The sequence below is a fragment of the Triticum dicoccoides genome, chromosome 4B (genome assembly GCF_002162155.2).
Source record: "Triticum dicoccoides isolate Atlit2015 ecotype Zavitan chromosome 4B, WEW_v2.0, whole genome shotgun sequence".
Lineage (NCBI taxonomy): Eukaryota > Viridiplantae > Streptophyta > Magnoliopsida > Poales > Poaceae > Triticum > Triticum dicoccoides.
This window is the reverse complement of record NC_041387.1, coordinates 284929059-284939615: the sequence shown is the minus strand read 5'-3', so window position 1 is coordinate 284939615 and position 10557 is coordinate 284929059. Positions and strand designations below refer to the sequence as shown.

General features: G+C 43.8%; 1 protein-coding gene across 6 annotated transcripts in view; it reads left to right on the top strand.

Moving 5' to 3' along the window:
* Positions 1 to 6210, top strand: part of LOC119295979 (ATP-dependent DNA helicase At3g02060, chloroplastic-like) — a 34498-nt gene extending 28288 nt beyond the window's left edge. For 2 of the 6 annotated variants that reach the window (XM_037574396.1, XM_037574401.1), the window contains 5 exons: positions 1545 to 1933; positions 2025 to 5243; positions 5376 to 5464; positions 5648 to 5800; positions 5944 to 6210. In XM_037574396.1, the coding sequence (XP_037430293.1) occupies positions 1545 to 1646 (102 nt within the window). In that variant the 3' untranslated portion in view covers positions 1647 to 1933; positions 2025 to 5243; positions 5376 to 5464; positions 5648 to 5800; positions 5944 to 6210. Of the gene's footprint in view, positions 1 to 1544; positions 1934 to 2024; positions 5244 to 5375; positions 5465 to 5644; positions 5801 to 5943 lie in introns of all 6 variants that reach the window. The other 4 variants (XM_037574398.1, XM_037574399.1, XM_037574397.1 and 1 more) reach the window with 4 other exon arrangements.
* Positions 6211 to 10557: the final 4347 nt, after the last annotated feature.

Genomic DNA, 10557 nt, shown 5'->3' with positions numbered 1-10557 from the left:
TCTAGTTCAATGTGTAAATTTGTAGGAGGAAGGTGACAGCTCAACTTGGCCATGGAGAGGAAGTGATGGCAGCAACACCACTGCATGTTCCTTGTGGTGACACTCCTGAGGGAAAGGCCGCGACGCTTGAATGGAGAGTGCAGCCATGGCACTGCGCACCGAGAAAATATCTGTTGTTGCTGTCGCCCCCGATCTGCGTTCTTGTGAGGGTGTGGACGGAGGGCAGAACAGGAACCTCAAGCTCATCGCCACCACTGCTATCATTCGTGTGGCGCGGACGGCGGAGTGGCAAGATGGAAGGCGGATGGAGGAGGCATGGTGGAGGTGGAGATAGTGGCAGCGGCTGCTCTGTACCTAGTTTTGCATGTATAGATCACGAGGCCCCGCAACCTGCCGGGATAAGAAGCGGAACGGGTAGAGCTTGAGGCATGGTGGAGGTGGAGGTATGCGGATGAAGGTCTAGGCAGGGAGCAAAGAGTAACGTACCTCCATTGGTCGCCGTCGACGAAAGGGGCCACCTCAGCTGCCATTAGTGCCATCCAGAAACTGACGCTTTACTGCTTGCTTCAATGCTAGCGGATTGTTTGAATAGCCCACGACGTGTCACTCAACAGCCGCATGCAGCACCCGTTCGCATCTCCCTGCCGCATCAGCTACAGAGGCGCGCTGGCGAGCGAGAAGCTCCGCGTAGGCCGGCGAGGCCCCGCAATGTATGCCTGGTTGATTTTTTTTTCCTCACAGAGCTCTGGCCTAGGTGAGCGTGTGTCCCTTCCGAGTCAGCAGTTTTTTTAGGGGTTTCTCAGCCAGAAGGTGATTCTTTTTGCATGAGCCAGAGGGGACACCCAGAGGCCTTTTTCTGGCTGCACGGGAAGGATGGTAGAAGCCCAGTAGGCCCAAGTTTACCGCAGGTGCTAAAAAATGCCACCAGAGCAGCGGCCCAGCGCGGAAATTGCTCGTTCGCAGCGAACGGAGGGAGTGGACAAGTGATTAAGAGCAATCGGACGGCAGAAAATGCTTAAATCTGAACATCCAATGGCCCCGAATGCTAATAGCCTGAGAGGGCTGGAAAGAAAAGAGTCGGGAGTTATGAATCTTTAGCTTACCTAATTGTTCGCTGGAGTTATTACGAGGGAAAAGCTTCAGTCCAGCCATAGTACACAAAGACGGCACTCATGGGGTGCGGCAGCGTTGCCTGATGAACCTGATTGATACCTGCACCAAGAACTTCGCCTTAGCATTCCACAGAAGTGCATGCGATTTTTGAAGGATTAGGACATAGGGTATTAATTCGTAGGTGTTTGTCGTGTTATTCGAAGGAATACATGGCTATGTTAGCATAGCACAAATTTAGGATCTTTATTAGCAGTCAATCATTGAGAAAGATGGTTTTGATCCTTTCACATTGGTTATTGTCTAGGATTAAAGTGCAGGCGTGAAAGTAGCCTGAGCCTCAAAGATAGGGACCTCAGGACTTGAATTTATCTCTACCAATTTAAATATTTTATTCCAGGTATTACCTTATTAACAGGTTTGCTATTTCGTAGGCTGAACTTCTGGTCAATCTGCCAGACACACTACTTCTGAACTGGCTTTTTCATTGCTTAGCGGATTGCTATGCAATAATGCCAGCCCTTGTGAGATACTAGATTCTTTGATTGAAATGAAGGTTATGACAAGCACTATAACCTGGAATGAACTATTCATGTTCGAGAAAATGAAAAGGCAAGACACAGATATTCAATTAATCGGTCAATTTTCAGTTAATTGGCCATGGGACGGTCTCTTCTTTTGTTGGTGTTGTCACTTCAGGCATTTAATCAGCCATTGGTGTGTTGGTATTGTCACTTCAGGCAAACGTGTACCAATAATATGCAACATTGTTAAGAAAATCTGTGAAAGTGTAGTGTGACAGATTATACGTATACGTTAACTGGTATATTACCTTAAAGCTCCAGATTCTCCTCCAGTCCCCAGTACTTTCATATATGTCATTCGATATCTGACTTCCTTGGGAAAATTTTCAGGATGCCCAAACGGAAAGGCGTGAACTACATTTCTGCATCCACTGACAGTTTTGTTTAGCTAGCAGTGGCTGGTGTGATGCACAATTGATATCCTGAAGTGCTGTTCGTCAATGGCGTTAAAGAATTCTGGTTCAGATTCTTGTTGCAGAGAAGATCTCCAAGATTCTTCTGAGGCTTTCTGATGGAGAAAATCCAGCATTGTCACTAACAGGTGCATAGGGTTCATGACTGGTAACGTATAGTTTTGTAATCAGAGTGCGCTGTATTAGGTGGGGAGATTGAGTGATTGATTAGTAATCAGAATGCGCTGTCTTAGGCGGGGAGATTGAGTGATTGATTACTTTCCCTTTGATTCAGCAAAGGGTTGGTTTCTCTTTTTTAGGGGAACTAAAACTTTATTGATTAACTCATTCCAGAGGTATGATTACAGTGTCATGCGGCTCAAGTAGCCACATATGTCTAGGTACAAAGAGTATTCCACTAGACTATCAGCTTCATGATTTCTTGATCCGCTCTCATGACTGAAATTGCACTCAAAAGCTTGTGCATGTAGTCTGACCTCCCTAAGTATAGCTTCATGGGCATCTCCTGTGTTTGCCTTTTAAGTCATTGACTACCTTCCCACTCAATCTCTCCTTTAGTGCTAGTGATCTCCTTCAGTATGGCCCTTTCTGATCTCAAGTTCGAGCCTGGGTTGGCGTTCGAGGCCTTCATCTGGAAGCAATTTGGTGTCCCAGTGAATCACTTTGATGGTAGCAAGCTCAAGGAATTCGTCATGGTCGCAGAATTCTCTCGTTCAAGGCTCCGTATCAACATTCACTCGGCCTGTCTCATTCTGCAATCTTGTTTTGGAGGTCATGCTTCCCGTTTCAAGGTATCTTGTATGCAAAACTGGTCTTTCAAATTCAGTGTCGTCTCTAGAGATGTGGGTTTCGCTATCAACAAAGGTGGGAATTGTTTAAATGATCTCTTCAATGTGGGTTTCTTTCGTTGGGGCAAGGGAGGCCCGGATTTTCGCAAGGAATTCAGACTCTACCAGCAAGAAATTGAGCTGGAATGGACCCTGGTTGATCGTTCCAAAGATCGTAGATCTCATGCCGAAGCAGTTCAATCCCCACGGATTTTTTCTTCAGGTGAATTGAATGTTCATCCTTCATGTTTACATGACTTCTGATAGTTTCTCAGTGCCTGATTCAATCAAGGTCGTCTTCAAACCCAATCTTAACTGAACCCAATAACATCGCTATTGTTGGGGCGAAATCTATGGGTATGCGAAATCTATGGGTATTCAAAATTCTGGGCTTGGCAATCGCTCAGGGGCCACTAAGGCCCATAATGACAGACCTCCCTTTTGTGTCTGTTGCCTCGCCACGGGTCACTTTTGGCCCAAATGCACTAATAGAATCCGCTGCCATGGATGCAATAGGATGGGCCACGTTAAGATTAATTGCAGAATGCGTGGCACAATTAATGTTCCAGGTTCCAATCCTGTGCCCGTCAACCAGCAGCAAAATCCGAGGGCTATAGATTCTCAAGCGAACCGACAGCGGCACGCAATCGAGCCCAGTCCAGTCAAATCAACATGACCCGCGAGCTTCGGGGCCACCTAGCACGAGACAGCCACTCGGCTCGATGCCTCCAATTCCCACCGCATAGTTGCTCCCCTGCGACACCCGCATTCATCGCATGTGGTTTCCTCTGTTGCTCCCTCGAGCTCGCCGACGTTGCTAGAGATGGCTACGTCTCCATTCGATCCCACCCCCGTTATCCCTGTTAGCTGCCATGCCATTGAGGTCGACGGCAGGACCGCTCACCATCGTGTAATCCATGGTGCTCTTGCTCCTGCCAACGAAGACCTCACCATTGCTACAATCATTCCAATGCCAGAAGGTGAGGCTGCTTTCGTCAATGTTCAAGAAGTTCTGCATGATTTCCTTCATTCCAAGCGCATGGGTGTCACTTCTATCTCTCGATGCCCATTTGGACAAGCTTTTGTGAGATTGGTTAGCGCGGCAGATTGGGATTTCCTGGTTAACAGAGGCCCACATGCTTTTGGAGACATCCATATTGTTTTCCAAAGGCGCAATGAGGGGATGAAGTGGAGAAACTTTGAACTTACTAGGGTAGTCTGGTTACTGATTGTGGGTTTCCCTGCTGATTTGCGCTTGTTCCATGAAATCTCAAATGACGTTCCTGGTTTTGGACAAATGATGGTTTGGGATAGATTTAAATCATCTGATGCAGCAACCGTTGTCCGTGTCAAGATTGATGCGCTTCGTGATGTTCCGGCCAGTATCTTGATCTCTGGTGCAAAGAACTTCAGTGGGCAGTCTTGGACCTGTTCGGTGATCATCTTTGACATGCCCATTGGTAATCCTCTGCCAGATGAAGATCCGGTGCCTTCGAATGGAAATCCTCACCCCAGATCGCAGGAGCAATTCCATCAGCCCAACGAAAACCTACTTGTAGGACCTGTTGGCTTTCATCTTATGTAACATGATGATAATGTTCTAGAGCAAGTGGAAGAGGATGAAGGATGGGGGCATTGGGCTATGCCTCAGCAGCAGTAGCTAGTTGACCAGGAGATCCAAGCTGGTGACTTTCTGGAGCTGAATGATTTGCTTGAACCACTAGAGGAGGAAGTGCCCATTCCTTTATTTGCAGATGGCTGTGATTTGACTTTATCTCTTGGTCTGAATATTGGAGTGCCCCCTGGGGAAGCTCACCCTGACAGCTCTGTATTTGGAGGCCCTCCCCCTCAGAATCTTGAAGAACTTCTAGCTTCTCTGGTCATCCCAGATCAACACCCAGAATTTCAGGCAAATTTCGACCTTAACTTGCCAATTCCAGAGCTAGCTGGAGTTGCAGAGGCTCATGTTCTGGAGCAGACTGCTCTGCAGCCCCACAACGACAACTTGTTGCATGATTGCAACAACTTGTTGCAGTTCAACAGGAAGATGCCACTGCAGATATGCTGCAAGTAGTCCCGGAAGCTCCTCATTTGACTCTACTTCCACTAGATGATAGCCCTGGCTCTGCTAATGTTTATGCTATGAAGGTCAACCAAAACATTGACTGTGCACCTCCAAAACCTACCAATTCTGCCCCAGAAGGAGTACAGTTGGACAACAGTGAGAACAACATTATGGCTCAGGAAGACACAACTGGTGGCAAATCTTATTCCACAGGATGCACACACTGCTTCTGACAGCTCTGAAGGTACCAGTCTTGGGCCCCCACCTGGATTCCCTCTCCTTGTTTTCAGTGTTGCAGTTACTGTTTCTAATGTACAAAACCCAAAGCAGTTGGATCCTCAAATCAGAGACCTAATAGCAGGCACCTCTTTGCCAGATGCAGGAGATGATTTCCTGTGTAAGGAAGGTCTGGAGCTGTGGAACAAGCACTTTAAGCCTGCTGATGGAATGGACAAAGTGGTTCAGGTACCATGTGAATGGTTTAAATTTGTCACTGTTGCTCTCCTAACACGTGATAGCTTTGACTAGGCTAAATAATTGTCATCTTCTCAACTCTGGAATTACATCATTGAAGGATATGTACACAAGCTCATTCCTTTTGCCTTCCCTGACTCATGCATTTCTGCTCATATACCTACTTGTCAGCAGATTAGCCTGGAGCAGGAAGTTTCTTCAGCCCAACAAGCTATAACACCTGCCCGCAACAGTGTGGTGGATGGTCAAGGAGCACACTTGGCAAGCACATCTGCTGTTTATGCTAGAAAGAAAAGAAAAGACAAGGCACCCATATGTGAAACTGAGGTATGGAGAAGTTATAGATTGCAGGAGCTAACAAAGGTTTTAGATGGAAAGTTTGCAAAGATAAAAATTGCCTCCCATGCAGTACTGACCCACCTGCTTTACCCTTAAGAGTTATTAAAAACCTTTATGTTTCCTTTTGCAAGGCCAATGTTAAGGATTGCACAGAGGAGATGCTTCAGTGGCCCAAGAAAAAGAAGGAGACAAAGGGTACTGCTAAGGAGGTGCAGAAGAAGCCTGCAATCTTCATGCCCTAGAATTTTTTAGTTTCAGTTATGCTGCTATGTAATGATGCTGGACCTGATTATTAGCACTTTTATCAGTGGGATATTTATTTTAAATTGAAACCTTACAGTATGGGCTGCCTTTTGTTCAAGTATTGTAAGAACTTTGTCAGATGATATGGCTGGAAACTTCTCTTATCTCAGTCCTGCTTATTCCATTTTTTGGGGAGATATTAGTGACACTTGCACCATTTGGAATGGTTTTTGTGCTGTGCTTGACTGTTATTTGGTCATTTGTCATGATTTGAGATTTTGTTTGAAATTGATGGATCAGTTATGGATGACTTCTGCTATTGTCACACTGTGGGCTTTTGAAAGTTAACTGGACCATTGAGCTGGTTATAGTTTGTTTGATATCACATCTAAAGGACATAATCACAGACCTTGCAGCTACACTTCATCAAGATTCAAATGAACATTTTGAATTGGAATATTAGGGGCATTAATGATTCTAACAAATGGCTGGCTCTGAAGAATAAAATTGCTGAGTCCAATGCTGACATCATCTGCATTTAAGAAACCAAAAGAGAATTTTTTTGATGCAAGATATCTCAAGAATTTTTGTCCTAGAAGGATCAATCAATTTGAGTTTCTAACCTCGGTAGGTGCTTCGGGAGGACTACTTATTGCCTGGAATGGCTCTCTGTTTACAGGGGAAAATCTTTTTCACAATGATTTCTCCCTATCTGTTCGTTTTACATCTGCTATGCCTGGAGATTCTTTCATTCTTTGAAATGTCTATGAGCCCTGGACCAGAAAGATCTCAATTCCTGAATTGGTTCAAAGATATTCAAATGCTAGTAGATACTAAATGGATTATCATGGGTGATTTAAACTATGTCAGATTTCTAAGTGATAGAAACAGGGCTGGAGGCAACTTCACAGAGATGTTACAATTTAATGAGGCCATCAATGCCCTAGCTTTGGTTGAAATCCCTCTAAAGGGTGGAAATTACACTTGGACTAATATGCAAGATGCCCCTCTTTTAGAGAAGCTGGACTGGGATTTTACTTCAAAATCTTGGACCAATGAATTCCCCAATACATTGGTCTTGCCCCTTGGCAAACTAATCTCTGATCACACCCCATGTTTGATCCAAATTGGTACACACATTCCTAACAAGATATTCAGGTTTGAAAACTTCAGGATGAAGTACAGGGTTTTAAAGAGGTGGTCGAGCAAAACTGGGAGCAGGAAACCCACATCACAAATTCTGTTAAGAGAATCTCAGCTAAATTTAAGAGATTAAGAAAGTGTCTCAAAATCTGGGCTAAAACAATTTCTCAACTGAGCATCTCAATCAAAAATACTAATGAGGTGATTCTTCTTGATACTATAGAAGAATTCAGGCCTCTAGCTATCTCAGAATGGAATGGCATGAACTTTTTGAAACACCATTTGTTACAACTAATGGAGTGGCAGAGGATCTACTGGCAACAAAGATCTACCATTAGGTGGGTCAAATTTGGAGAAGCTAATTCAAAGTATTTTCAAGCAAAGGCCACAATTAAATACAGAGTGAACCACATTGATAGTCTGCAAGACGAGGCTGGTAATATTTGCAGGGAACATAATGTAAAGGCTAGTATCCTCTTAAATGCTTTCAAAAAAAGGCTTAGCACATCCACTCCTACTTTTAATATCCTCGAATTGGACACTTTGGTTGATAGAACTACTGATCTAACAGTTCTGGAGCAACCTTTCTCTAAAGCTGAAATTGATAGAGTGCTTCAGAATCTGCCTGCTGATAAAGCCCCTGGGCCTGATGGTTTCAACACTGATTTTGTTAAATTCTGTTGGGACATCATTTCCCCAGATTTCTATGCATTGATAGATGATTTCTTCAAAGGAACCATCAGTTTGCAGAGCATCAACATTTCTTATATTACACTCATTCCAAAGAAAGATGCACCAGCTACACCAAATGACTCCAGGCCCATTTCTCTACTCAACTGTTCCGTAAAGATTATCACCAAGCTACTTGCCAACGGACTACAGATAGTAATTCTGAAGCTGGTTCATACAAATCAATATGGGTTCCTTAAATCAAGATCTATCCAGGATTGCTTGGCCCTGGGCTTATGAATATCTCTACGAGTGTAAAACTTCTAACAAGGAATTGATTCTCCTCAAGTTAGAATTTGAGAAGGCCTTTGATATGATTGAGCATCAAACCATCAAAGATATTTTAGTTGCTCGAGGCTTTGGACCTAGATGGCTCATGTGGATGGATATGGTTTTCACATCTGGCTTCTCTCCTGTGCTCCTCAATGGTGTGCCAGGAAAACAATTTCTCTGCAAAAGAGGTGTCAGACAAGGAGACCCTTTATCCCCACTCCTATTTGTACTTGCTGCTGATCTGCTCCAAACAATTCTAAATAAAGCAATGGTGACAGGCCTCATTTCAAAACCTCTTTAGCTACACCCCTGCCTTGATTTTTCAGTGATCCAATATGCTGATGACACGGTCTTAATCATGCCTGCATGCAGAATTCAATTAGAACAACTCAAGGATCTCCTAATGCATTTCACTGCTTACACTGGCTTAAGAATCAACTTTGAAAAGTTTGCAATGATTCCAATCAACACACTGGAGCACAAGATGCACCTTCTGGCCAACATCTTGGGATGTTCTATTGGCAGTCTACCTTTCACTTATCTTGGTTTACCTCTTAATCTACTCAAACCAAAGCTAGAAGACTTTGCTCCTATCATTAAAGGGATTGACCGAAGACTAGTTGGCTGCTCCACACTGCTATCTTGTGGGGATAAACTCACGCTCATTAAGTCTGTTTTCACAAGCTTGCCAACTTTTCTTATGAGCACACTTTCTCTACCTGCTGGCATAGTTGATCAGATCAATAAATTCCTCAGATTGTGCTTTTGGAGAAAGTATGGTGTTGAAGAACGAGGTCCTGCTTTGATTGCTTGGGCGAAAACCTGTGTCCCCAAAGATCAAGGAGGTCTGGGAATTTTAGACATTACCACTCACAACAAATGCCTTTTGATGAAACACATCCATAAATTTTTGAACCACGCAGAACTCCCCTGGGTGAATCTTATTTGGGAATCTTACTATCCTAATGGCATCCTTACCCCTAGACCATTGGGTTCATTCTGGTGGAAAGGAATCCTCAAGTTGCTTCCTTTATTCAAACTTTGGGCTAAGGGAGAAGTTGGGAAAGGTAACTCCATAAACTTCTGGCAGGATAATTGGGGCCATGATTCTCTTCAGCAAAAATACCCAGAGCTCTATTCTTTCTCAACCAAGGCAAATTTAACAGTGCAAGATTTTCTACAATTAGAAAATCCCCTAGAACACTTTCACACACCCCTCTCCATCCAAGCTTTGCAACAATTCCAAGAACTTTAGATTATTCTCCAAAGTACTCAGCTCTCTACCAACCATGATAATTGGAGCTACTCCTGGGGATCAACATTCTCCTCCATAAAGATGTACAAGTGCTTGGTTGAGAAAGAACGCACTCCACCTCCCATTTTCAAAAAGATTTGGAAGAATGCAGCTATACTAAGATACAAGATCTTTTTCTGGCTCATCTTGCATGAAAGAGTGAATTCTAGGGGTCTTTTAAAGTGAAAATCCTTTCACCTGCCTTCTTATGATTGTGAGACCTGCTAGCTCAGCACTGAAGAAACAACCTTACACCTTTTTTGGGACTGTGATTTCGCCCAAGATTGCTAGAACTCCATCCTCGGCCAGCGAAGACGAGGCATCTCAATCTTTGATGAAATAATTCTTCTCTCAGAAGCCTTTCCGCCAACATTGCTATGGAAATTTTGATCATGGGTTGTTGGAACATCTGAATGCAGCGCAATGGGAAAATCTTCAAAGCTCAGACCCCTTCCACTCATGAGTGGCGAAGGGCACTTAAGGCATCGCATCAAGAATAAGTTTGAAGCTCTATTTGTTAATTGGATTGACCAGTTTCTGAATTAGCTGGCCATGTTGCCGTTTGGGTTCGATAAAACTGGAGTTGGTTGAACTCCTTGTAACACTTTTGTACATTCTATTAAATATAATTTTACCGTAGAATGATTGTTCTATGGTTTCGGTTCAAAAAAAAGTCATTGACTACCTGAAGATAGTCTGACGAAACCATAATCCTTTTTAGCATTAAATCATCAACAAGTGCCAGTGCTTCACGCACTGCTAATGTCTCCAAAATCATCTAGTTTGAAATCCATGCCCAGGTGATCTAAGACGATCCCATAAATTTTCCTTATCATTCTGGCAAACAGCTATGTTAGAAGGATAGGGAGGGTTTGGTGGAATCGATGGATTGTATTATTGAGCCTTGAGGGTGATTATATATTGAGTACAAGACTTTGAGGGCAAGACGCCTCTCCAAGAGATAAGGTAGGCTAGAGATAAGGTAGGAGATAAGTTACAAATCCTAGACTACTAAATACATGTATCCCAAATATATCTCTAGCATCTCCCCGCAGTTGTAGCA